Raw genomic sequence first — 27,032 nt, 5'->3', positions numbered from 1 at the left:
AGCCGGAATGCTCCTTGGAAGCGAGAATGGCCAGACTTCGTCTCACCTACTTTGGTCATGTTGTCAGAAGGGACCATTCCCTGGAGAAGAATGTCATGGCAGGTAAGGTGGAGGGTCGACAAGGGAGGGGAAGGCCCTCAATGGGATTGATTGACACAGTGGCTGTTGTGATGGGCTCAAGTATAAGCAGGGATCGTGGAGCTGGCACGGGACCGGGCGATGTTTTGTTCTGCTGGGCTTAGGGTCACTATGCATCAGAGATGACTCAAGGGCACCTAACAACAACAACAACATAAGCTCAATTAAGTGTTCTGGAATTCCCATTATTCTCAATGTTATCCACAATTTGTTATGGTCCATACAGTTGAATGCTTTTGCATAGTCAATAAAACATAAATAAACACCTTTCTGGTATTCTTTGCATTCAGCCAAGATCCATCTTACATCAGCAATGCTATCCCTAGTTCCACATCCTCTTCTGAATCCAACTTCCATGTCTGGATGTTCCCTGTCAATATACTGCTGTAATTGTTTTTGAATTATCTTTAGCAAGATTTTACTTGCATGCAATATTAATGGTATTGTTTGATAATTTCCAAATTCTGTTGGATCACCTTTCTTTGGAATGGGTACAGACATAGATATCTTCCAGTCAGTTGGCCAGGTAGCTGTCTTCCAAATTTCTTGGAATAAACGAGTAAGTGTCCAGTACAACATCTGTTTGTTGAAACATCTCAGTGGATATTCTGTCGATTCCTGCAGCCTTGTTTTTGGTCAATTCCCTCAGTGCAGCTTCAACTTCTTCCTTCAATACCATTGGTTCTTGATCATATCCTACCTCCTGAAATGTATGAACATCAACCAATTCTTTTCGGTACAGTGACTCTGTGTATTCTTTCCATCTTCTTTTGATGCATTATTCAATATTTTGCTTGTGTGACCTTTCAATATTGCAACTCAGGGTTTGAATTTTTTCTTCAGTTCTTCCAGCTTGAGAAATGTCGAGCATGTTGTTTCTTTTCAGTGTTCTAACTCCAGGTCTGCACATTCCATTATAATAACTGACTGTCTTCTGGAGCTGCTCTTTGACACCTTCTGTTCACAGCTCTTTTGTCGTTTCTTCCATTTGCTTTGTCTACTCTCCATCCAAGAGCAAGTTTCAGAGTCTCTTCTGACATCTATTTTCGTCTTTTCTTCCTTTCCTGTCTTTTTAATGACCTTTTGCTTTCTTCATGGATGATATTTTCTTGATGTCATCCCATAATTTGTCTGGTTTTTGGTTATTGCTATTCCATGTGTCAAATCTATTCTTTACATGGTCTCTAAATTGGGGTGGGCTATAATCAAGTCATATTTTGGCTCTCATGGACTTGTTTTAATTGTCTTCAGCTGCAGCTTGAACTTGCATATGAGCAATTAATGGTCAGTTTCACAGTCAGCTCCTGGCCTTGTTTTGGCTGAAGATATTGAACTTCTCCATCACCTCCTTCCACAGATGTAGTTGATCTGATTCCTGTGCACTCCATCTGGTGAAGTCCATGTGTAAAGCTTCAGTTTACCTTGTTGAAAAAAAGTATTTGTGATGAATAAGTCATTGGTCTTGCAAAATTATACCATGCGATCTCCAGCGTTATTTCTATCACCAAAGCCATATTTTCCAACTACTGGTGATTCTTCTTTGCTTCCAACTTTTGCATTACAATCACCAGTAATAATCAACACATCTTGATTGCATGTTCAGTCAATTTCAGACTGCAAAAGTTGGTAAAAAAACCCTTCAATTTTCTTATCTTTGGCTTTGGTGGTTGGTGTATAAATTTGAAAAACAGTAGTATTAACTGATTTTGCTTGTAGGGATATGGATATTATCCTATCATTGACAGTACTGTACTTCAGGATATATCTCAAAACGTATTTTGTGACAATGAACACCATGCCATTCATCTTCAATTTGTCATTCCTGGCATAGTAGATCATATGACTGTCTGATTCAAAATGGCCAAAACCAGTCCATTTCAGCTCACTAATTAATGCCTAGGGTATCAATCTTTATGTATTCCATTTCATTTTTGACAACTTCCAATTTTCCTACATTCATACTTTGTATATTTACATTCTGAATATTAGCGGATGTTTGCAGCCTATTTCTTCCCATTTTGAGTCATGCCACATCAGCAAATGGAGGTCCTGAAAGTCATTAAGGTCAACTCTACTTTGAGGAGGCAGCTCTTCTCCAGTCATATTTTGAGCGCCTTCCAACTTGAGAGGCTCCTCTTCTGGCAGTATATCACACAATGTTTCACAGCTATTCATAAAGTTTTCCAGTAATATATCAGACAATGTTTCACTACTACCCATAAGGTTTTCACTGGCCAATTCTTTGAGAAGTAGATGGCCCCTTCCTTCTTCCAAGTCTGTCTTAGTCTGTGAGCTCCACTGAAACCTGTTCACCATGGGTGAACCCTGCTGGTATTTGAAATACCAGTGGCATAGCCTCTAGCCTCACGGCAACACGCAAAGCACCACAGTATGACAAACTGACAGTTGAGTGGTAGAACCAAGAATTATATACCCAGCAAAACTGTCCCTTACATATGATGGTGAAATTAGGACATTTCCAGATAAACAGAAATTAAGACAATTTGTTGATACCAGACCACACTTACAAGAGATGCTAAAGGGAAAGAGAACCAACAAAAGCAGGCAACAACTGATTGGACCAGAGACAGCAATTGGAAAATGGGGATAACTACAAACCAGAAAGAGATAATAAATAGTATACGTACAGAACTTCCAAATGGAGAGGAAGTCAAGACAATTGCAAGATGGAATAGACTGTTCGAAACCTGGGAAGAAGAAAATAAATCATAGGGTAACCTCAAAGAAAAATAATAAACCTTTGCATCAAAATAAGAAGGAGGAAAAGCACAAATATACAGCAAATACTAAAACAATAGCAAGGAAGGAAATGATAACAAAAGTCATAAACAAAATTAGTTCAGCACAGAAAATTATGTGGAACAAAGAAATCAGCCAACAGTACACACACACACACAAAATACATAACAAAACGACAGCAAAAATTCATACTTGTCTACACTAAATGTAAATGAATTAAATGCACCACTGAAGAGAAGGAGAATTGCAGACTGGATGAGAAAACACGATGATCAGTATGTTGTCTATAAGATACTCACCTTAGACACAAAGATAAAAATAGACTAAAAATCAAAGGTTGGAAAAAGATACATTAAGCAAATGGCGATAAAAAAAGAGCATGAGTGGCAATATTAATTTTTTATAAAATAGGCTTTAAAACAAAAACCACCATAAGAGAAAAAGAAGATTATATAACAATTAAAAGATCAACTGAACAAGAGGATGTAACCATAATTAATATCTATGCACCCGATGAAGTGCCCAAAAATACATAACTCAGACTTTAATAGAACTGAAGGACAAACAGATGACTCCAGAGTAAGTGTTGTTGTTGTTGTTGTTGTTGTTGTTATGTGCCATCAAGTCGTACCCAACTCATAGTGACCCCTCCTTAGGTTTCCAAGGCAGTATCACTATGGAAGTAGATTGCCCAACCTTCTTTCCGAGGAGTGGCTGGTGGATTTGAACTACCAGCCTTCTGGTTAGCAGTCAAGTGCCTTAGGCATTATGCTACCAGAGCTCCTAGAGTAATAGGAGACTTTAATACACAACTTTCAAGATGAAAGTGCTCAAATCAACACCTTAACCCAACCTCTCTAACAATTAGAAAACAAAGCAGCAAAAAAGTCTACAGTCACCAAAAGAAAAGAAATAATAAAGATTGGCACAGACATAAATGAAACAGAAAATAGAAAGTCAATAGAAAAGAAAAAAAGCAAGACCAGAAGTTGGTTCTTTGAAAAGATTAATAAAATCAACTAACCACTGGCAAAGTTAACAAAGGAAAAGAAGAAGATACAGATAACATGAATAAGAAATGAAATGGGCAACGTCACAACAGAACCAACCAAAATAAAAAGTATGCTATCAGGATACTGTGAAGAACTGGACTCCAACAAATTTGCAAACGTAAAAGAAATGGACAGATTTCTAGAAACACACTACTTACCTAAACATGGACTGAGGCAGAAAATTTGAACAGACTCATAACAAAAGAAGAAATTGAACAGGTCATACAAAAACTACCAACAAAAAAGTCCTGTCCCAGATGGTTTCATTGGAGAATGCTACCAAACATTCAGAGTAGAGCTGATAACTGATCCTACTCAAACTATTCCGGAACATAGAAAAGGATGGAATCCTCCCAAATTCATATTATGAAGCAAGCATAACCCTGATACCAAAACCAGACAAAGATACCAGTAAAAAGGAAAACTACAGACCAATATCCCTCATGAATATAGATGCAAAAATCTTCAACAAAATCCTAGCCAACAGACTCCAAAAACACATCCAAAAAACATACATTATGACCAAGTAGGGATCATACCAAGTATACAAGGATGGTTCAACATTAGGAAAACAATTAACATCATCCACCACATAAATAAAACAAAGGAGAAGAACCACATGATCATATCAATTGATGCAGAAAAGACATATGATAAAATCCAACATCTATTCCTGATAAACGCTCTCAGCAAAATAGGAATAGAAAGAAAATTCCTCAACATAATGAAGGATATTAGGAGCTCTAGTATCGTAGTGCCTAAGGCATTTGACTGCTAACCAGAAGCCTGTTGGTTCAAACCCACCAGCCGCTCCTCAGAAGGAAGATTGAGCAATCTACTTCTGTAGTGATATTGCCTCAGAAACCCAAGGAGGGGTCACTATGAGTCAGATCTGACTTGATGGCACATAACAACAACAATAACAACATGCAAAATCAAGGACCCCTGGTGGCGTAGTGCCTAAGGCACTTGACAGCTAACCAGGAGACTGGTGGTTCAAACTCACCAGCCACTCCTCAGAAGGAAGGTTGGGCAATCTACTTCCATAGTGATACTGCCTCAGAAACCCAAGGAGGGGTCGCTAAGAGTTGGGTCCAACTTGACGGCACATAACAACAACAACAACAACATGCAACATCAACAGTCAACATTATTCTCAATGGAGAGAGACTGAAACCATTTCCTTTGTGAATGGGAACCAGACAAGGATGCCCTCTATCATCACTTCTATTCAACATTGTATTGGAAGTCCTAGCCAGGCAATAAGGCAAGAAAAGGAAATCAAAGACATCCAAATTGGTAGGGAAGAAGTCAAACTATCCCTATTTGCTGATGATATGATCCTACACCTAGAAAAACCAAGAGACTCAGCAAGAAAACTACTGGAACTAATGGAATGATTAAGCATTGTGGCAGGATACAAGATCAACATACAAAAATCAGTTGGATTCCTCTACAAAGAGGTCTCAGAAAAGGAAATAAAGAAATCAATACCACTTAAATAATTACCAGAAAGATAAAATACTTGGGAATAAATCTTAGCTGGGACACAAAAGGCCTATTCAAAGACTACCTCAAGAAGCTGTAAGAGAGCTACATGAATGAAAGAACATTCCATGCTCATGGATAGGAAGATTGAATATTGTGAAAATGTCAATACTACTCAAAGCAGTCTATACATTCAATGCAATCTAGATCCAGATTCCATCAATATTCTTTATGGACATGGAAAAACCAATCACTAATTTTATATGGAATGGAAAGAGACCTCAGATAAGCAAAGCACTACTGGGAGCTCTAGTGATGTAGTGCCTAAGGCATGTGACTGCTAACCAGAAGGCTGGCGGTTCAAATCTACCAGCCACTCCTCAGAAGGAAGGTTGGGCAATCTACTTCCATAAAGATACTGCCTTGGAAACCCAAGGAGGGGTTGCTATGAGTTGGATTTGACTTGACAGTAACAAATTTGTTTTGTTTTGTTTACTGAAGAAGTAAGAGGTCTCACACTCTCAGATCTGCAAACATATTATATAGCCACAGTAGTCAAAACAGCCTGGTATTGGTATAATGACACACACATAACCAGTGGAACAGAATTGAGAACCCAGAAATAGATCCATCTACCTCTAGTCAGCTGGTCTTTGACAAAGGGACAAAATCTATTAAATGGGGAAGAGATAGTCTCTTTAACAAATGTTGCTGGCAAAACTGGATATCCATTTGCCAAAAAATGAAACAAGATCTGTACCTCACACCATACACAAAAGCTATTTGTAGATGGATCAAAGACTAAAATGTAAAACCTAAAACTGTAAAATTTATCAAAGAAAAAGTAGGGGCAAACATAGAGGCCCTAAAATATGGCATAAATAGCCTACAAAGCATAACCCAAAAGGCACAAACAGCAGAAGATAAACTAGATGACTGGCACATTCTGAAACTTAAATTCTTATGTGCATCAAAAGACCTTCCCAAAAGAGTGAAAAGAGAACCTACAGATTGGGGAAAAAATATTCAGCAAGGATATATCTGAGAAAGGACTTATCTCTAAAATTTATAGAAAACTCTTGACACCTTGACATCAAAACAACAAATAATCCAATTAAAAAATGGGCAGAAGACATTAACAGATACTTTACCAAAGAAGATATTTAGGTGGCCAACAAACACAAGAAGATATGTTCTTGATCATTAGCCACTTGTTGTTGTTGTTAAGTGCCGTCGAGTCGTTTCTGACTCATAGCGACCCCATGCACAGCAGGAGGAAGGGGATAAAAAGCCAGGAACCCGGACAGAGGAGCAGTCAGCCCCAGGGACAACTCAGGGACGCACAAAACAGCAGGGCAGAAGAGCAGGAGAAAGGGGATTAAAAGCCAGGAAGCCAGACAGAGGTACAGTCAGCCACAGGGACCCAGTTGGGGGTGATACGAGAGGTCTCCAACAGCAAGACAAACTTGTCTGTTGGTTTGTCCTACTGTGGTGACATGTAGACTTGAGTTTTGAGGCTGAGCCTCTGGTGTTTAAAACCCAGCAGAAATGCACCTGGTACACAGGTAACAGCCCAGCTTGTAGACTGAGACAGACTAGGAAGAAGGAAGAGGCCGCCCACTTCTGAAAGAATTGGCCAGGGAAAACCTTATGAATAGCAAAGAAACACTGTTTGGTACATTACCGCGCACCTGTAGGAATAGTCATTAGCCACTAGAGAGATGCAAATCAAAACAACAATGAGATACCGTCTCACCCCAGCAAACAGCAAAGTTCACCAGGACAGAAAATAACCAATGCTGTTGAGGGTGTGGAGAGACTGGGGCTCTTCTACAGTATTGGTGGGACTGTGAAATGGTACAATCTCTGTGGAAAAGGGTATTAAAAAAGAACCTAACTCACTGGTGTAGAGCTGATGTCACTTGAAGGGACCCCTCCTTGGGTTTCTGAGGCAGTATCTCAACAGAAGTAGGTTGCCCAATCTTCCTTCCAAGGAGTGGCTGGTGGGTTGGAATCGCCAGCCTTCTGGTTAGCAGTCAAATGCCTTAGGCACTGCACCACCAGAGCTCCCTGAAAAATGGTATAGCACTTCCTTAAAAAGCTGGAAATAGAAAAACCATTTGATCCAGCAACCCCATTCCTAGGTACATATCCTAAAGAAGCGAGAGCCGGGAGATGGACAGATATATGCACACCCACGTTCGTCGCGGCACAGGGAGAGAGCTCAGAGGGCAGCAATGTGTAGGAAAGAAAGACACAGGCAAAAGGTAGCCAGCCACTGGGAGGAAGTGGGAGGAGAACTGTGACACTGTGGGGATTGCAGTCAATGTCCTGAAACAATGTGTATGAACTGCTGGATGGAGAATGAATTTGCCCTGTAAGCTTCCACCCAAACCACAACTTAAAAAAAAGGGGGGGGGGCAGAATCAATTCCAGATGGGATTACAGAAGTAAATAGGGAAGATAAAATAATGTTGTATTTACAAGAAAACACAACCCCCTGTAACTAAGGCTCTGAGTCACCCTTCGGGTCTGGAATTGAATTCACTCCTGCGGCTTAATGCTCAGCCAAACAGACAGGCCTGCGAGCTGAACGCCTGCACCAGAGATGGCCTCCTTAGAATGACGGACGCTGGGAGATCAGAAGGGCAGCATCCGCACAGGGAGAAAGGTAGGGAGACAGGACACCCAGGAAAGGAGGACACGGGGCAGGGTCACCGAGGGAGGAAGCGGGAGGAGAGACATCACACTGTGGGGAAGTAAGCAGAGCCACCAAACAACATGTGCACGGCCTGTTGGGTGTCAAATCCATCTGCTTTGTGAAACTGCACCCAAATCCCAACAAGAAGTTTTAAAAAAGAAAACACAACAGCTTTGTGACACAGGAGTCGTCAGATTTCTTAAGCGAAGCACAAAAAGCAGTCACGTGGGACAATCGCTCTTAAGTGGGACTGTGCTAGGTGAAGGAAGCCCAGGACTTCCGCTTCGAGCTCTGGAGTCGCTCCCACTATCAGCACTCAGGAACGGCTCGGCTGACACAGCTCGGCAGGCCGCAGAGGGCCATGCTTCCTGAGAAGGGAGACACAGAGGCCAGCCCTCCAGTCACCCTGGCGTCCTCCCTGGATGGGAGCTGCAGGGGGGGCCAGGGAGGGGGAGCCCCGGCAGAGCAAGGCGGCCTTGCTAAGTCAGGGAGGCAGGGAGGAAACCCTGGGAAGATCAGCCATCTGGGGTCTGTCGAGTGAAGTCCAAGAAGGAGCTACGCCAAGAAAACTCTGTAAACATCTGGGTCTGCCCTGATGCCACTCAGAATAAACTGCTGTCTGAACAAGTGACATGTTCCCAGGGTTCAAACATCAAAACACATGAAGAAGTGCCAGCGTCCTTGTGAAGCCCCCCTCTCCCTTGTGAAGCTCACGAGTCCCGCTTTGTGCGTGTGACCAAGTGGCCACATGCCAACAGGCTCATTCCTTCTTTCCACACAAGCTTGCTGACTGCGCACATGGACACCTGTCTCGCTAAAGGCCATCTCGAGACCCTCTGGGCGGAGTGCCTCCTGCCTGTCTGAGCTGCTTCAGTGCCACCTCCAGGCAGCAGCTGCCAGAAGAATGAGCTCTGGGCTAAGGGCCAGAAGCTGTGGCCACGCCCATGGGCAAGGCCCTCCTCAAACCTTAACACTTGTGTAAAATAAGCGCTAGCACTTTGCTCCCCCAGGTGGGCGTTTCAGGCACAAGCTGGACACCAAGCACGAGAGCATCAGGTCGAGAGCACAGGCGGCCGAGGACCGACCCACAGCGTCCGCGTTTGCTGCCCAGCCCCCACTCGGCGCAAAGTCCTGCTGCCGCACCAGCATGTCCTCTCCTTTGAAGGGGCCACTGTGGCCTTGGCTTAGGCCCTCTGCTAGACTGTAAGACCCTCCTTAGCCTGCCAAGGAAAACCACTCCCTTCCAGTGCCACTCACCCTTGCTAATACGGTCGCCCACAGCAGCAACACAGTGACCCTGGAAGAACAGGCTTGAATTGCACTGGTCCTCTTACACACGGCCTTATTTCAAGACGTGGAGCTTGGAGAAGCTCAAGAGCTGGTGGACACCACACCTGAGGAAGGAGCAAGACTGCATGACGGAGGCCAGTGCCTCCCAACCAGTGCCAGACAAGGAGGAAGAGGGTGGAGAACCGCAGTGCCAGACCACACCGACGTAAGAAGGTCCCGCTTCCCAGGGCTGGTTCGCCAACCACACAGACCCGTCGGTGATGCAGGCGTTGAAAGTAAAGCAAACAGTGGAAGAAAGATTGGTGCTGTTTAGAAACATTCTTAGAGAAAGGAAAAGGCAAAAAGTCGGCCAAAATTATGACGTATTTCCGTCAAGTTACACCCGCTGTTCCGGTCTCTTCCACCTCTTCGGCCTCTGCCACCTGACACAGGTGAGCAGCCCCTGCGGCTGCCTGCTCCTCTGCAGCCCCTCACTGGGAAGACAACGAGGATGATGACATGACCTTGATGGCCCACGTCCACTCCACGAACAGGGACCCTCACGCTGTGCTTCATCAACCCCTCTGCTGTGCACGTGTGTGAGCCTCTTCCCGTGAAAGTCCAGTAACCATATGGCACGACCTGTGCTAATCGACTGTTTATGTCATCAGGAAGGCTTCCAACCAGCAGGAGGCTGTCAGTGGTTAGATTTCTGGGAGTCCAAAGTTCTAGGTGGCATTCTGACTGTGGGGGTCAGCGGCCCGAAGCCCACACACTGTCCAAGGGTCAAGCGCAATTCTTGCACATCTCTGGAGTACCTCACTCTGGACACCAAGGTCTGAGTGGGCACTAACGTGCTGGCCAGAGGGTCAGGTCCCATCCATTCTCCCATGGCCCCTGTTGCCAGTCACACAAAGCCTGCGTCTTTTCTGCTGTGGCTCCATGACAGGTGCTTGGTGAAAAGGGGACAGCACCTTGAGCAGCACGCTGGTGTTCAGAAGGGACCAGAGTAAAGCCGCGAGAAGCAAGCACGATGTGGGGAAACAGGAGGCCGAGAAAGAGATGCTCTCACTCTGAGTTTCAAGGCCTTGTGAGAGCACCGCCAGCCCTGCTCCTGCCTGAGTCCGGGAGGGCCATGCCCGCCTTTGCCTGTGTGTGAACGCACCCGCACCTGAGCCCTGTGTTTGCTCTTGTCTCTGCTCTGCACTGACTGGCGGAGGCCACATCAGCTCTCCGTGTCCAAGTCCTTCCAGCTAAGACCCCGCTTTCGGTGTTGGAAGGCACGTTCTCACTTACCATGGTCGTCCAGGAGGATGTTGTCGGGCTTCAGGTCTCTACAGGGAAAGAAATAAGGCTCAGTTACTCAGACACCAGACCATGACCCCTCAGCACCTGCCAGAAGCCGCCCCATGTATCTCCATGGCTACAAACAACTGCTGGAGAAGCAGGGAACAAAACCATCCTGTGTGAATGCAAAGATGAGCCCCCAGGCAGCCACAAAGCATCTGTCTCCAGGTGGCTTAAAGCAGCCGGACAGGGTCCTGCACGATTCGTTCAGCAAACAGCCTGCCTCCGACATGGGACTCAAATGGGCTGCTTTGGGTGGGTGCACGGGTTTCATCAGATAGTGATTAAGTGCACAGCTCAACAAAACCAAACCACTGCCAACCAGGCGATTCCGACTCATAGCAACCCTACAGGACAGAGTGGAACTGCCCCGTGGGGCTCTCTAGGCTGTACATCTTTATAGAGACAGACTGCCTCATCTTTCTCCCATGAGTGGCTGGTGGGTTTGAACTGACCACTTTTCGGTTAGCAGCTGAATGCTTTAACTACTGTGCCACCACAGCTCCTTAGCGTGCAGCCCAGTAGCAAGGAAATGAATTCACCTTTAACGAAATTGGCTCACCTTCTCTTTTCATTAACATCTTATCATTAAAATTTCAACAACTGAAAACATCCCATGGGACAAGTCAGTTTCAGGGTGAGACAGACATGGATCCAAACTCCAGTTGTGCCCCTTGGCAGCTGTCTGAGCTCAGTATCTCCCCCATGAATCACAGTGGTCACCACCCACTCTTGATCCAGGTCACTGCAGGGTTTGAAGGAGCGTGTGCCACCCGGGGAGAAATATGGCATAAACAAGTCACTGTCACTCGCAGGGGTGCCAGCAACTTCTCACAAACTGAGATTATTAAAGGCTAAAATATTTTAGACTTAATCTCTCAAACAACTTACTCTTTTGTTCTCTTAGGGAGAGAACCGTTGTTTTTCAAGGGCTTTCTCCTGAACCCTGATTCCGAGTGTGGCCCTCTCCCAACCACCGGTCTTCACTCAGGACCCCTCCACCCCTCCACTGTGCACACATCCCTGGCACCTACACAGGAGGGGTTCAAGGCAGCAAAATGGAGCTCCCACCACAGAGAGAGCATGAGCATGACAATAGCTCTGGGAGGGGACCTGGTTAGCAGTCAGATGTCTTAGACACTATGCCACCAGAACACAAGCCTTAGCAGTGTGTTATTTTTTGTGCAGAAACTGACAAGCTGATCCTAAAAAGTACAAGAAAATGCTAAGGACTCAGAATTGACAAAACAATATTTGAAAAGGACAATACCAGAGGATTTCAAAACTTCCCAATGTTGAAAGTTTCTCCAAAGCTACAAGACAGTGTGGTACTGGCATGGGAACAGACCTACAGATCAGTGGAACAAAGCTAACTCACTGCCGTCGAGTCAGTCCTGGGAGGTATCACTACGGAAGTAGATCGCCCAACCTTCCTTCTGAGGAGTGGCTGGTGGGTTTGAACCACCAGCCTTCTGGCCAGAAATAAACCCTCACATTTAGAGCCAATTGACTTTTGACAAAGGTGCCAAGGCAACTCAATGGAGAAAAGACAGTATATTCAAGAAGTGGTACTGGGGTTAGAGCCCACCCCACACCATGCTCAAATATTAACCCACAGTCAGCCATCAACCTCAATCTAACAGCTACGATGACAGAACCTTTAGGAAACAGCAAAGGAGCGAATCTTTACCACCTTGGGTAAGAAAAAGATTTCTTAGATACAACATGCCAATACAAGAAAAAAGTGACAAATTGGACTTCATTAGAATAAACAACTTTTGCTTCTCCAAAAACAGGAGGGAGGGAAGGAAGGAAAAGAAAAAGGAAGAGAAGAAGGGAGGAAGGAAACTGAGAGGACAAATCACAAACCAGGAGAAAATACTTGCAGATTCCATACCTGGTCAAGGACTCATATCTGGAATACATAAAGAATTCTTATAATTCAGTAAGAAGACAAATAATTCCATTTAAAATATCTGAATAGACATATCACCACAGAAGACAGAAGATTAGCCAGTGACTACATGAAAAAATGTGCTACCCAGCCACTGGGAGGGCTATCATCAGAGACGGACAACATGGAGAAAGGTGCCGGATGAGACGCAGACGCCCAGCCACTCCGGTCAACAGCGTGGCGCTGTCTTAAAGAGGAAAACGTCAGTTTTCTCTGTGACCAGGACTAAGAAGAGAATCAGAACCCAGGAATTCCAGGGGCGGAGGAGGACAGCTTTCTTCCTAAAATGATCTAAAATGATTACTAAAGACACCACGGTGGACCACAGCTGCCGTTTTTCTGATGGTGTGAGGGCCCACGCCCTCGGGAATGGTCAGAGCGGCCTCTCCGGCTGCCTCCAGCCCAGGTCCTCACGCAGCGTGTGGCCGAAGGTTCTGGAGGCTGGGGTCTTGAGGCTCACGCTTCGTCACCTAGCCCACACTCACCTGTACACGATCCGTTCCCTCTGCAAATCTTCCAGGCCGCAGCACAGCTCTGCGGCGTAGAACACGGCTCTCGGCTCATTGAAGCCAGGATTGCCCAGGTTGTAGATGTGAAACTTCAGGTCTCCTCCACTCATCATGGTGAGCACCAGACACAAGGTGTCTCGGGTCTCATACGTGTAGGATAAACTGACCTAAAGACAACAGTGTCACAAACACAAAACACAAACCGCTGATTCGGGGGCGACTGACTCACTGGCTGATAGCCTTCAAACAGTCTGTGTTAGATTTAGACCGAAAACACCCGACTACGAGATACTTCTGCGACGCGTGCTACACACACCAGGCCCTCCTCCCACCTGGCCCGAGTGACAGACCCCCTAGGGAAGGACGGCGGTGCCGTGCGCCAAGCGACATGGTACAACATGAACATCTGTCCCTGGCAGCTCTGTGCCCAAAGAGAGGACTTTCTAAGTTTACTGAGTGAGTGGGCGGCACGCTGGGAAGACCCCGGGTCCTGACCCCTGGACTCGGCTCCAGTCATCAGCAGGTCGGCACACGTCCTCGGCCGCCAGCAGGGCAGGGTGCTCTGCTGCTCCCCAGCCTCCCGACCTTGGCCGCTGGCCATCCGCCCACCTTCAGCCATGCTCCTGGGAGCACACAGGTGTCCTACTGCAGTCGGAACCTGCAGTTCTCTGAATACACAAATCAACGGGACACCCCTCTACTTTCAATGTTCATCGTTCTTGCTATATGCCATCAAGTCAACTTCAACTTGAAACAACCCTAAGGACAACGTGCTTGAGCAGGCACTTCATGAGAGAGGATCTCCAAAGGGCTAATAAACATATGGGGTCACTGAGGACCCCTGGGGTGGAGCAGTTAAGCGTTCGGCCACTAACAGAAATGTTGGTGGTTCAAACCCACTAGTGGCTCCACAGGAGAAAGCTGTGGCAGCCTGTTTCTGTAAAGGTGACAGTCTTGGCAACCCACGGGGCAGCTGCTCTCTGTCTTACAGGGTTGCTATGAGGCGTAATCAACTTGATGGCAGTGGGATAGGGTCGCTGTGAGCATGCGTCTTAGTCCCAGGGATATCCTCTTCTGTACAATGCCTGCTCAAGCTTGCTGTCCATTTGTATGCTGGTTTGCATGTCATGTTAGACACACACATCCCTGCTGGGGTTTTGAATGGAACTGCATTTACTCTATCTTGTCTACAAGTTAATTTTGGGGAGAATTGACATCTTCACAGCAGAGTCTCCAGTCCATGAACATGGTGTCTCTCCATTTGTTTAGGTTTTTCTTCAATTTCTTTATTATTATTATTTTCTTTCTTTCTTTTATCCCCCGTGTCTCTCTCGTCCATGCATTCCTGTCTGTCCAGCATTCCCTCTGTGTGACTGCTACCCCTCTGGTGTCTCATGGGTGATTGCTTCAAGGGGTGCATCTCCCTACAGTAGGTGGGTGCATCATCCTGGGGTGGGTGTTGTGTGTATAGGTGTTTCTACTGTTGGGCTGAGACCCAATCCATGTAAGTGAGTCCATTTCTAGGCTCAAAAGTTAACCCCAAGACTGTGGCTTTTCTTCAATTGCTTACAACAACATTTTATAGCTGAGAGTGTAGGAATATTGCACCTTTCTGTTATATTTTTGCCCTCGGTGGTGATGCTCTGAGCTATCGTAAGTGGTATCATTAGAGCATTTCATTCTCTCATTTGTGGTTAGTATTGTGCCTGCAACCTGGCTACACTCTCTGTTGTCCAGAGCATCACAGACTGTCTCCTCCACTGCTGTGAGGTCTGAGAACTCTTCTTCAGGCTCCCTGCCACTCAGCCTGCTTAGTGGTTTTAATCACGAAAGGGCACTGAATTTTATCCAACACTTTTCTCCACCTACTGAGATAATCATACAGTGCTTCTCCTTTACTCAGCTAATGTGATGAATTACACTAATTGATTTTCCCTCCTGAATGAACCCAACACGGTCATGACGCAGTAAACAATGGAGAAGGGCTGCCAGGTGCAGGTGGGTGGAGAGACTGGTGAGAGTGAGAACAGAGGGAGCAGCGGCGTTTCTGAGAAACGCAGCCTCTGTGGAGGTTGCCCACTGTGAACCGCAGCGGCCGGCCGGGCATGTAACAGGCGATTCAATAGCGCGGAATTTCCGGCTGGGCCTTTCCCCTCATAACCAAGAGTTAACAGGGATCCCTTACTCTCTCCCTCCAGTGACTAATCATTCACTCAACAAACCAAGTAACGCTGAGAACCTCCTACCACGCCAGGCCTGTTCTAGGCACTGGGGATACGGCAGTGAGCAAGACCCTGACTGCCCTCCTGCAGCAGTGAGGGGGTCAGCGCAGGGGACAGATGATAAACAGATGAACACACAGATGTCAGAGAGTGATAACTGAAGACAGTGATTCACACGTAAGCCCCCATGAGAGCACAGGACGGGGAGGTGCCCAAAGATAGCACAGAGATGCTCCAAGGAGGTGTAGTAAATCACATAGTGCGGCTTTTCTAGCCATGAGTCTGTGTAAACTCCATGGTGGAATGTGCTGTGAGCAACTGAGTAGCTCCTGATTGTTTAAGTTATCCACCTGGGGTGTTCTGTGGGGAGCAGCACAAGGCAATCTTCTGGGAAGTGCTCTCTCTCGCTCTCAGGTATATAGAATTCTAATGTTGGGATTGGTTAGTTTGGCTACTCTGCCAGGCTTAAAAGGAGCCCTCCTAGAGGCAGAAGGAATCTCTCATTGCTGGCTGAGAGACATCAAGAGACATGCGCTAGTGAGAGAGGCTGTCAACTGAGAGACAATGGGCTGAGAGAGACCAAGCGTGTTCCTGAACTTGACTTGTAGCCTGGTGCTTCCCTAATAAACCCCATAATCTGTGAGTTCTGTGTGCCCACTGCAGTGAATGATCAAACCCAGCAGAGAGGTGGTGGGTGCTGCGGGAGGAACGGTTGGTGTCAAGGCTGGTGAAAGGGCTGGAGGGAGGCAGCATGTCTTGCCTCACAGGAACAGGCCTTGGGCTGCTGATGGTGACTCTGCCTTCCTCTTGTGGGGTTAGAGGAGGCCACAAGATGCCGCTCCCTGCCCCTTTGGCATCCAGGCAGATGGCACAGTTGTTCGCGGTCCTTGCAGTGGAGAAGCTTGGTGGGAGACGGCAGCAGAGAGCACGGGAGCAGTCACTCGGTGCCTGAGAGCTGAAGCCGAGGGCTTATTTTAGTCTTAGTGTGATGGAGCCACAGAGAGTGTGGATCAGGAAGGAAGAACATCATCATGGAAACCTTCAAGACGTCACCCATAGTGCTCTGTGGCGAGGGGACTGCAAGGGGCACGGGGGCAAGCTGGGAGCTTGGCTGAGGGTGACGGAAGTGGAGAGGAGAGGATGAATGTGACCTAGGACCTGCTGACTGGCTGCAACCAGGGAGAAGAAACAATCAAGAAGGCAGGCTTTCCTTGATCCCCTGGAAGAGGCCCAGAGCAGAGACTGGTAGCCACTATCTGGTCCCTTCATAAAGCTAGACTACAGATCCCCACAGTTCAGGGTTGTTAAGCAAAAACGTTTAAAGCAGCTCCAAAGATGAACGATTTTCACGTCACTGTAGCTGACATCAACATGTCACAGCCATAAACCCTTGCTCTTAAGGTCGGGTGACAGCTGTGAAGGCACAGCGCTTCAGAACTTTGGCCCCAGCACAGAGCAGCTGCCCGCAACGTGAGGAATCAACGGTGTTAGGAAGCTTACAGTGGTTTCAGGAACTATCCTCACATGCCCTCCTCAACTAGACCTCCGTGTTCTAGTAGATGCTGCAGGAAATATGAACTCAGATGGAGAGAGCTAGGCTTGGAGATGGAAACCACACCACAGAACACACAGCCTAGAGCCTGGGGTGTCTCTCAGGACTCTGTGCTGTCCCCTGGATGTTGAAGCCTTACCTGAAAGGCTTCAGAGGATGGGAAGACTCTAATTGAGAGCCTGGAGGAAAACGTGCCAAGTGTCACACAAGGACAAAGAACAGTAACAGAGGCCAAAGAGGGGAGGCCCCAGTGAGGAGATGGTATCACTAGGCAGATCAAAGCCACTGTGCCCCCCCAGAGCAGCTCACGGGGGACCCAAGCCATGGCAGCAGGTGGCCGTGGGGGTGGGGGACGGCTCAGGATGAGGCTAGTGGCAAACTGAAGGGTAAGCACAAGGAGGGGACTGAGATTGTCCCAGGAGGGGAGCTTCAACAGGCAACACCAAAGGGACCAAGGGGACTTGAAGGCACTCTGTAAACCTGAAGGTGTGGAGAGTCACGGGCAGGAACGTATGATGGTGGACAGCAATGGCTTGGGACACATGAGGATGTGCACGTGGGAGCACCTTGCTTTATGCCCACATCTGGTAAGACCTGCCTTCCAACAAGCAGGGCAGTGACTGGAAACTAGCCAGCCAGCGCCAGCGTCTGTTAATAGCACCAGCCAGTAAAGGCCCATGTAAGCTAAGAAACAGCCTATGCAAGTTCAGGGGCTCGAAGGCACGAGACTTACACAGCACCACTGACCAGGCAACAGGCAGTGCGGGTACATGGAGATACTTACTACAAATCGACTGTGCACTTTTTCTAAGATCCTCTTCTCGTTCAGAGCCATAACTTCACCTTTCCTCTTCTTGATCCTCTTTTTCTCCAGCTTTTTGCAGGCGTACATTCTTCCTGTGGCTCGCACTTGGCAGGCACACACCTGGTTTTACCAAAAAAAGGAGGGGATTCATATATACCCCATATTCCTTAGGCTAAACATAGAACAGTTTTCTCTAAGTAAACACCGCGTCAGCGTGGAGGCACTGGAGGGTGCATGTCGGCTCTTCCCCTTGGAAAGGATATGACCATAGAGCGTCCGTGAGAACCACGGGAACACAACACTATGCTTCACAAATGCCGAGACCAACCAGGAACACCACCTGCTGTCCATATAGGATCGTGGGACATCTGCTTAATTAAAAAAAGTTCCAGAGGCCCATTTTACTGTTTGCAAGACAGCAAAAGTTTAGAAATATGAAATTTAAGAAATTCTTGGTTTTTTCATATTAAAGAGTTCAAGAATATGAGGAAATATATTTTACAGAATTCACAGACTCATAGACTTTTATGCCTTTGTTCTAGTTAGTTCTTATAGTAAAATTAACCTATTATTTAATTTCACATTATGAGAAATCTTAAACATACAAAGACAGAGAGAATGGTATAATGAGCTTCCATGGATGTGTCAGTCAGGTTTCATAGTTTCCAACATGGGGCCAGTCTTGATTCATCCGACTCCCAGCTACTACACACACACACACACACACACACACACAGGATTACTTTAAAAGTGAATTCAAGACATAATTTAATCCAACAATAAATAATTTTGATGGCAAAAGTAATAGAGTTCATTGTGGAAAACTCTCCAAGTTTGACTAAGGACAATGAGGAAAATACCTCATTTCTAATTCCAAGATCATTACCATTCTGCTGTACAGGCTTCTAAGTCCACCTCTGACAGGAACACAGACCCGACCCTCCCCAGCAACAACGAGCATACACAAAATAAACCAAAACCGAAGCCACCACCGCCAGGCTGATTCCGACTCACAGCCACCTACAGAGCAGACGCTATTTCTTAACTTTGTTCTTCAGTTTTGTAATGTGACTGCTTCCCTATCACTAAGTATTCTCCTAATCTCCTAAAATATGTTTTTTAATTACAGCACAGTATTCCATTGTGACTATTCCAAAAGGGCCACACCATCTTCACACCCTTAATTCTGCTCACACAGATCCTGGCGCCTCAGTCTACCGTTTACATGAGATAAACTCCTACACGTGGAATTGCCAGCCAGGAGCCACATCCTCTCGGGGAGGGAAGAGAGAAGCCGTAAGGGCAGCAGGCACTGAACCCGCAGCTAGCCTGGACTCTACTTCAATCCTCACCGGGGCCCAGGGAAGAGGCATCAGTACCTCTGTCCCCGCTGAGCATCAGGAAACTCAGGCCCAAGAGCTCAGGAGTCCTGACCTCGTTGGGTTAGCTAGGAAGTGACACAGCCAGGATTTGAACTCAGGGCCACTTGACTCCAAACTACAGGTGCTTCCCATTGCCGCTGCTGCCTCTAAAGCCATGACAACAGAGAGGCCTGCCCAATTCCCCTGCACGGCCCCTGCCTCAGGACCTTACAGCCTGAACACAAGCAAAAGAGTCACTGTTATTAACACACAAGACCACCACATTTGTCCTTTCAAACCCAATGGAAGATTCTGGTGCCAGTATCTGGACAAAGAAAACATGGGACTGGAACTCGGACACAAAGGGCACTGGTGAGGTAACGGTGTAACCTGGCAGGTAGGTAACAATGCAGTCGTGCCTTCATTTTCACACAACGCCAATTTTCACATAATGACCTGGTCCTCAGAACCCAGCCATGTTGAAAAGTGAGGACAGGGTCTGTGTATCGCTCTCTCCTAACAGAGTGATGGAAGCACACTTAACAATACACTATGTATACACAAAGTGCTAGGCTAGTTCTCCAAGCTCATCAAGTTATGGAAATAGAATTATGGGAATTCCACAATGTAGAACCAGGATAATCTTCTAAATCAGGACAAACTGTTAATCCTTAGAACACGGGCGAGGAAAATAGGGTGAAATAAGCAGCGAAAGGTAAAGTCACAAACAATAGTGATGGCTTGACAGCTGGCAGCAAAGCACTTTTTGCTCAGCACTCAATCTGAATGCTCATGCCTGACTCTGGTGATGCAGTGCCTAAGGCGACTGACTGCTGACCAGAAGGCTGGCTAACCACCAGCCACTCCTCGGAAGGAAGGTTGGGCGATCTACTTCTGTAGAGATAATGCCTCGGAAACCCAAGGAGGGGTCGCTAGGAGTCGGAATCAACTCAACGGCAGTGAGTTGTTCAATTTTTTTACTCGAATTATTCCCTAGACACACAGCAAGGAAAGAAAGGTGTTGGTCAAGTTGATACCATACCTTAAGACAAAGGTTTATTTATTTTTTTATTTTAAGAGCTTGTTTTACATTCAACGTTACATGTACTTTTAGTTTCACTCCCCATTTACCATGTCCAACCCCAACCCGGTCTCCTCCCTTCCCTAGCCCGTACCCCTCCCCCTGTGCCCCTCCTATGTATGCACTCCTGTTTGTCCTGCCTCAACCTGAATGTTGCCCCGTGGTCCACTGCTCTAAGGGATGTATTTCCATAGAGTGTGTGGGTGTGTCATCCTGGGCTCAGTGGTCTGCGTGTACAGTTTGTTAACTATTGGCCTCAGAGCCAGCCCGTGGGGGAGGACAAAGGCTTTTAATCACCTGGTCGGTTATTTACCTGGAAGTACTGCTCAGAACCGGCCACACAGGACTCACCTCTCCAAATCCGCCTTTGCCCAGAACTCTGTAATGTCTAAAGGTGTTCTTTGTTACTGGCTGCCTAATCAATGGGGGAAAAGAAACAAACAGTTTCAGGTCTCATATTGCATTGTTAGGTTACCACTGAAAGGCCTGGCTCTTGGCTCGGCCGCCTGGGTGACCCACGGTACCCACAGGGAAAGCCCAGGACAAAGTGTGGGCCCTGGGCCGGCGGCTCCCTCTGGTGGAGCAGCTCTAGTGGCCCTGGCCGACGTGGATCAGAACACACACGTGCAGAAATACTGAAGGTTTACTGAAGACACTGCTGTAAGATGCACAATGGTTCGACTGTCCTTACCAACCCGACACAGGTATTTCAGAGCCCTCACCAGGATCTGCGTGTGTGCTGGGGGTATCACACAGTCCCGGGCACGCTAACAGCTTCACCTTTCAAACTGTCAGAGGAACCCATACGTGCAGCATGCACAGCACACTGTCCCTGGAGAAAGGGGCCTCAAAGATGCTTGCGCCAAACCCCAAAGTCTCAGAACAATGTGTGAACTTGAACAGGAAATTTCCTCAATCAACAATCACTGTCAGGACTTCTTGACTGAGGATGATGCCCTCGTTCCAAGCACCAGGCACTGCGCTAAGCACTCTGTGCAGTTTCCCAGGGGCCCCCGTAATGATTTCATAGGGTGGGTGCTGGAGTTCTTCCATTTTACAGAGCAAGGTGCTGCCACTCAAACAGGGACACACATTGTCCAAGGCTGCACAGCTAGCAAAAGGCCCCACCGCACTGCATGAGGGAGCTCTGGTGGCTCCGTGCCTAAGGCATGTGACTGCCAACCAGAAGGCTGGCGGTTCAAACCCACCAGCCCTCCTCCGAAGGAAGGTTGGACAATCTACTTCCGTATATACAACCTCGGGAACCCAAGGATGGGTCGCTCTGAGTTGGATCCGACTTGACGGCAGTGAGTTTGGTTTTTTTGGTTTGGTACCATACGAAGGTCAGGAAGCATAACATATGTGCTACCGTCTATCACCACCAGGGCCGGCTGCCACTTTAAAGAGAGAAGAGTCAAGTGAATCAAAGGAAGCCTGACAAAGGTCCTGCTCGACTGACAACATGCTCAAGTCACGAGTCGCACTTGGGAGGATCTGTGTCCTCGTGTACATCCTGTGGTTAGCAGCACGCACCACGGACAACGTGGCAGGGCACAATTTGCGGAGGTGACCATTCTCAGGTGTTCAAAGATCAGACTTAATAAAGATACTGATATTAAAAGGTAACAATAAGGAAAACGAAAAGAAAAAAGGTGTTGGATTTACATCAGAACGGAACCTTGTCACAAGTCGGGGACCCCCTGTGATATGTATTAGTAATTTCTGCCCAAAAAAGACTGTAATCAACCTGAGCGTTTCTGGCAGAGGGAAAGGTGTGTAAGCCAATCAGTGTGTATCATGAGAAGTTACTACCTGTTTCACTGAATTTTAAATTAGAACATACCTTTCCCGCCATTTCCACTGCAAAAACCGAGAAAAATACGGGCTTTCTTGGTATTCTTCAAATGGTTCTCCACTTAAATAATTATGAACAATTCTAGAAAGAAGATTTCAGGCAGTTACATATGTGCCACACTGCAACACGAAACCTGTTTGAGCAGCCGCGGGAGAGTCGGTCACTAAGGACAATTCTGTTCAGAGAGAAGTGCACGTTGCTTTCCAGGGCTGGCAGCGACAACGAGAAGGCACAAACTCAACAGAATCATTTCTCCCTCCCAAAGCCAGGAAACACTTGTTGTTCTGTGCCGTTGAGTCGGACCTGACTCACAGCGACCCCTCCCCTTTGGTTTCCAAGGCAGTATCACTATGGAAGTAGATTGCCCCATCTTCCTTCCGAGGAGTGGCTGGTGGGTTTGAACCGCCAGCCTTCTGGTTAGAAGTCAAGTGCCTTAGGCACTATGCTACCAGAGCTCCCCAGGAACACTTGATTAAAACAATCTGTCAGTAGAAAGACCACATTTTCAAACACATCCCAGGGGTGTCTATGCGTGGGTCTCATGGCACAGACCCTCCCAGTGGCATGCAGAAAAAACCTGCTTCTGCAGGGTACAGCCAAGCAAGCCTGACAGGACAGTTCCACCTCGTCACACACGGGTCACCTGCGTCCAAGATGACTGCAGGGCACAGGTTGTTGTGTTTGTTTGCTTTCTGGGGCGTGCAAGAGTGTACACTCACGTCAGCAGGATTTATTTTGCCTCATTCCTTGCTATGACCCCAGCTGCAGGAGAGTGCCTGACAGGGAGCACACAGCAAACACCTGCTGAGTGACACCTGAAGGCCAGCATCATGTACAAAGGGTGGCAGACAGATTTTGGGCCTATGTCACCTCAGAAACCATTTTCTTTTCCTGTGTCTTTTAAGTCAGATTTTCAGCTGCAGTGCTCTGGCAGTGTGCTGAAAGCACTGGACTGCTAACCAAAAGGTCAGCAGTTCAAGCCCAGCAGCTGCTTTGCAGGAGAAAAATGAGGCAGTTTGCTTCCATAAAGATGGCAACCTTGGACACCCTTTGGGGCAGTTCCACTCTGTCCTCTAGGGGCGCTGTGGGTCAGAATGGACTCCAGGGCAGTGGGTGTGGTTTGGGCTTTGCTTCTGTGAAGATTGACAGCCTTGGAGACCCTGTGGGCAGTTCCATTCTGTCCTCTAGGGGCGCTGTGGGTCAGAATGGACTCCACGGCAGTGGGTGTGGTTTGGTGTTTTGTGCTCTGGCTTAGAAACATCCTGTCCATGTTGCAAAGATTCAGAGAAAAGATCTTTTCAGTGAGTGCCCACATCTAAAAAAAATCATTCCATAAGAATGTTTTCATCCTGGACACAAGCATTCTGGAAGGAGATTCTAGGGACATGTGTTAGCAGTCCTCGTCCCTGACCTTCTAGGGCAGGTGATGGCCTTCACTGGAGGGGTTCTTGTCTAACGCAGGCAATCTGAGAGCCCTGTGTCAGGCTCAGCCGCACGCTCCAGGTGCGGGGCTGGCCCAGCCACTCACCTAGTGCACTCCTGGAAGATCTCTCTGGAAGGAGCCTCTGCCAGTCTCTCTCTGCACCGCAGCACAACATCCGGCAGTATTTCTGGTAAGAGGGCTGCAGATGTCTGGATCCAGCACAAACCCAACGTGTAACAGTTAGTGACTACAGTTTACCCGCTGCTAACAAAACCCAATGCTTACTGTAAAAAACCCAACACACTGTATCATACGAAGTAACGAGTCAAAGTGCCACCTTCAGCCTGCACCGGCCCACTCTCCAGAATTCATGGCTGCCTTCTATCTTTGTAGACCTTGATCTTGACACACAAAAACACAAACTAACCCTTAGAAATAAGTTGTTGTTGTTGTTGCTGTTTGCCGTCGAGTCGGCCCCGACTCATAGCGACCCTTCCTTGGGTTTCCGAGGCAGTATCACTACGGAAGTAGGATTGCCCAACCTTCCTTCCGAGGAGTGGCTGGTGGGTTTGAACCGCCAGCCGTCTGGTTAGCAGGCAAGTGCCTTAGGCACTATGCTACCAGAGATTCTTTTTTCTCATACAGATGGAGTAAAAATGTGCCAACACCTCCAAGCCAGTTGTTGTTGTTAGGTGCCACTGAGTCGGCTCTGACTCTAAGCAGCCGCATGCCTGGTCATCCACCAGCCTCACAGTCTTTGCCGTACTCAAGCCCACTGTTGCAGCCACTGCAACAATAACCTTGTTGAGGGTCTTCCCCTTTTTTGCTGACCCTCCACTTTACCAAGCATGACGTCCTTCTCCACAGAATGGTCCCTTCTGACAACATGACCAAAGTAAACGAGACGAAGTCTGGCCATTCTCGCTTCCAGGGAGCATTCCAGTTGCACTTCCTCCAGGACAGACCTGTTGGTTCTTCTTCTGGCAGTCCATGGTATTTTCAGTATCCTTCGCCAGCACCACAATTCAAAGGCATCAAATCTTTTTCAGTCTTCCTTATTCATTGTCTGGCTTTCACATCCTTATGAGGTGACTAAAAACACCATGGCTTGGGTTAGGCTCACCTACGTCTCCAAAGAGACATCTTTGCTCTTAAACACTGTAAAGGGGTCTTTTGCAGAAGATTTGCCCCATGCAGCACGATGTCTGATTTCCTGACTGCTGCTGCCTTGGCTGTTGGCTCTAGATCCAAGTACAATGAAATCTCTGACAACCGCAATCCTTCCGCCTCTTATTGTGATGCTGCTTATTGGTCCAGTTGTGAGGATTTTTGTTTTCTTTGTAATGAAGTGTAACCCATACTGCAGACTGTAGTCTTCAATCTCCATTAGTAAGTACTTCAAGTCATCCTCACTTTCAGCAAGCAAAGTCACGTCATCTGCATATCACAGGCTGTTAATGAGTCTTCCTCCAATCCTGATGCAACAGTCTTCTTCATATAGTCTAGCTTCACAGATTTGCTCAGCATACAGATTGAGTAAGTATGGTGAAAGGATACAACCCTGACACACTCCCTTCCTGATTTTAAACCACGCAGTGTCCCCTTGTTCTGTTTGAATTATAGCCTCCTAGTTTATGTACAGGTTCCTCATGAGCATAATCAAATGTTCTGGAATTCTCATTCTTCTCAATGTTATCCATAATTCAGTTCGTTATGATCCACACAGTCAAATGCCTCTGCATAGTCAATCACACAGTCGAATACCTCTGCATAGTCAATAAAACACAAGTAAACATCTTTTTTTTTTTTTTTCATTTATTTTCTTTTATTGTGATTTGGGTGAAAATTTACAGAGCAAATTCATTTTCTATACAGCAGTTCACATACACTTTGTCTCATGACATTGACCCCAATTTACCACAATGCAACAGCTTCTCTCCCACTTCCTCCCAGTAATTACCTCTTCCCTGTGTCCATCTCTCCATGCCCTCCTGCCCCCTGAGCTGTCTTCCTGTGCATAAGCAGCCCTTCTTTCTCCCATGATTGTTCTCTCCAAGGAGAGTCTCTACCGCACGTAAATGTTCAACTCATATGCCTGTCTTTTGCTTGGCTGGAAGCCACAGGTGTGGGTTCAATTCCAGACCGACGGGTAGCTAGGGGCCATAGTCTCAGTGGTTCCACCAGGCTCTATCACACCAGCAAACCTGGTCCCCTCCCTTTTTTTTTTCTCCAAATGATTTTGAGTTTTGTCCACATTGTTCTCCCTCTCTATCCAGGATCTCCTACATAGATTCCCTTCCAAGTGGTTGACACTGGTAGCTGGCCACCATCTAGTTCTTCTGGTCTCATAGTCGTTTGGCTGCAGATTGGATGGTGTACCAGTCGCTAGGACTAACTGTTTCCATGAATTTTTGTTTTTCTTCATTCTTCTTTGCTCTGGGCAAGGAGAGGCCCATCATTGCATCTAGATGGCAGCCTGCAAGCTTTTAAGATCCCAGTTGCTACTCGCCAAAGTAGGAGGTGGAACAATATTTTGTATAGTATGTTATGCCAATTGACCTTGATGTCCCCTGTGACTACGGTCCCGGGCCCACAGGTTCAACTGCTCGGTCCATCTGGGAAGCTGGCTGTGACCAAGCAGTGACTACCACCTTGCCTCTTGTCAGCTCTACTATACACCTGAGAATTCAGATCATACACATAAAATTATAGGACCGTTGTCTGCCAACCCTATTCATGTTCTTAGGTACACTCCCCTTCATAGACATACCTACTAGTTCAGCCTATCATCCATCCATCTATTCTCCCGTATACCCATGTCTGCCTTCACTGATAATGCAGTACTGTATGAGCAAAAGGGTTCGTCTTTGTTGTCTGTAACTCCCATGTACCTCTCTATGTCTTTCTCTTCTTAATGCCTCCATATTGATCACTCACATTAGGTACATTGCCCTTCTCTTCACTCAAAACAATACTTACTCTATCTATATAACGGTGGTCCCTCCTCTCCCCTCCCACCCCTGGTAACCAACAAAGAAAATTTCCTTCCAGATGAACCTTTCCATAACTTTTTACAATAACGAACTAATACAATATTTGTCCTTTTGTGATTGACTTATTTCATTCAGCATAATGTCCTCTAAGTTCATCCACATTATGCGGTGTTTTGCAGATTCTACATTACTCTTTAGCATTGCATAGTATTCCATTGTGTGGATGTACCATAGTTTGGTTATCCATTCTTCAGTTGATGGACACCTAGGTTGTTTCCATATTTTGGCAATTGTAAATAGTGCCGAGATGAACATGGGTGTGCATATGTCTGTTCTTGTCATGGCTCTCACTTCTTTAGGATATATATCAAATAATGGAATGGCTGGGTCAAATGGTATTTCTAATTCCAACTTTTGAAGGAATCTCCATACTGCTTTCCACAATGGTTGTACCATTTTACAGTCCCATCAGCAGTGTGTGAGAGTCCCAATCTCTCCACATTCTCGCCAGCGTTCGTTATT

The 27,032-nt window shown here is 46.7% G+C and overlaps 1 protein-coding gene across 1 annotated transcript in view; it reads right to left on the bottom strand.

Annotated features, from left to right (window-relative positions):
- GRK4 (G protein-coupled receptor kinase 4) overlaps positions 1 to 27,032 on the bottom strand; it is a 115,783-nt gene that overhangs the window by 19,058 nt on the left and 69,693 nt on the right. The window contains exons 6-11 of the mRNA XM_007953518.1: positions 23,623 to 23,726; positions 22,083 to 22,175; positions 20,591 to 20,654; positions 17,777 to 17,917; positions 13,195 to 13,385; positions 10,705 to 10,742 (exon numbers count right to left, since the gene is read on the bottom strand). Coding sequence (XP_007951709.1) covers positions 10,705 to 10,742; positions 13,195 to 13,385; positions 17,777 to 17,917; positions 20,591 to 20,654; positions 22,083 to 22,175; positions 23,623 to 23,726 — 631 coding nt within the window. The remainder of the gene's footprint in view (positions 1 to 10,704; positions 10,743 to 13,194; positions 13,386 to 17,776; positions 17,918 to 20,590; positions 20,655 to 22,082; positions 22,176 to 23,622; positions 23,727 to 27,032) is intronic.

This window comes from Orycteropus afer, unplaced genomic scaffold, assembly GCF_000298275.1.
Source record: "Orycteropus afer afer isolate SDZICR_OR568_19922 unplaced genomic scaffold, OryAfe1.0 scaffold00398, whole genome shotgun sequence".
In the NCBI taxonomy this organism is placed as follows: domain Eukaryota; kingdom Metazoa; phylum Chordata; class Mammalia; order Tubulidentata; family Orycteropodidae; genus Orycteropus; species Orycteropus afer.
The sequence above is the reverse complement of the archived record's forward strand: the minus strand, read 5'-3'. Positions and strand labels throughout refer to the sequence as shown.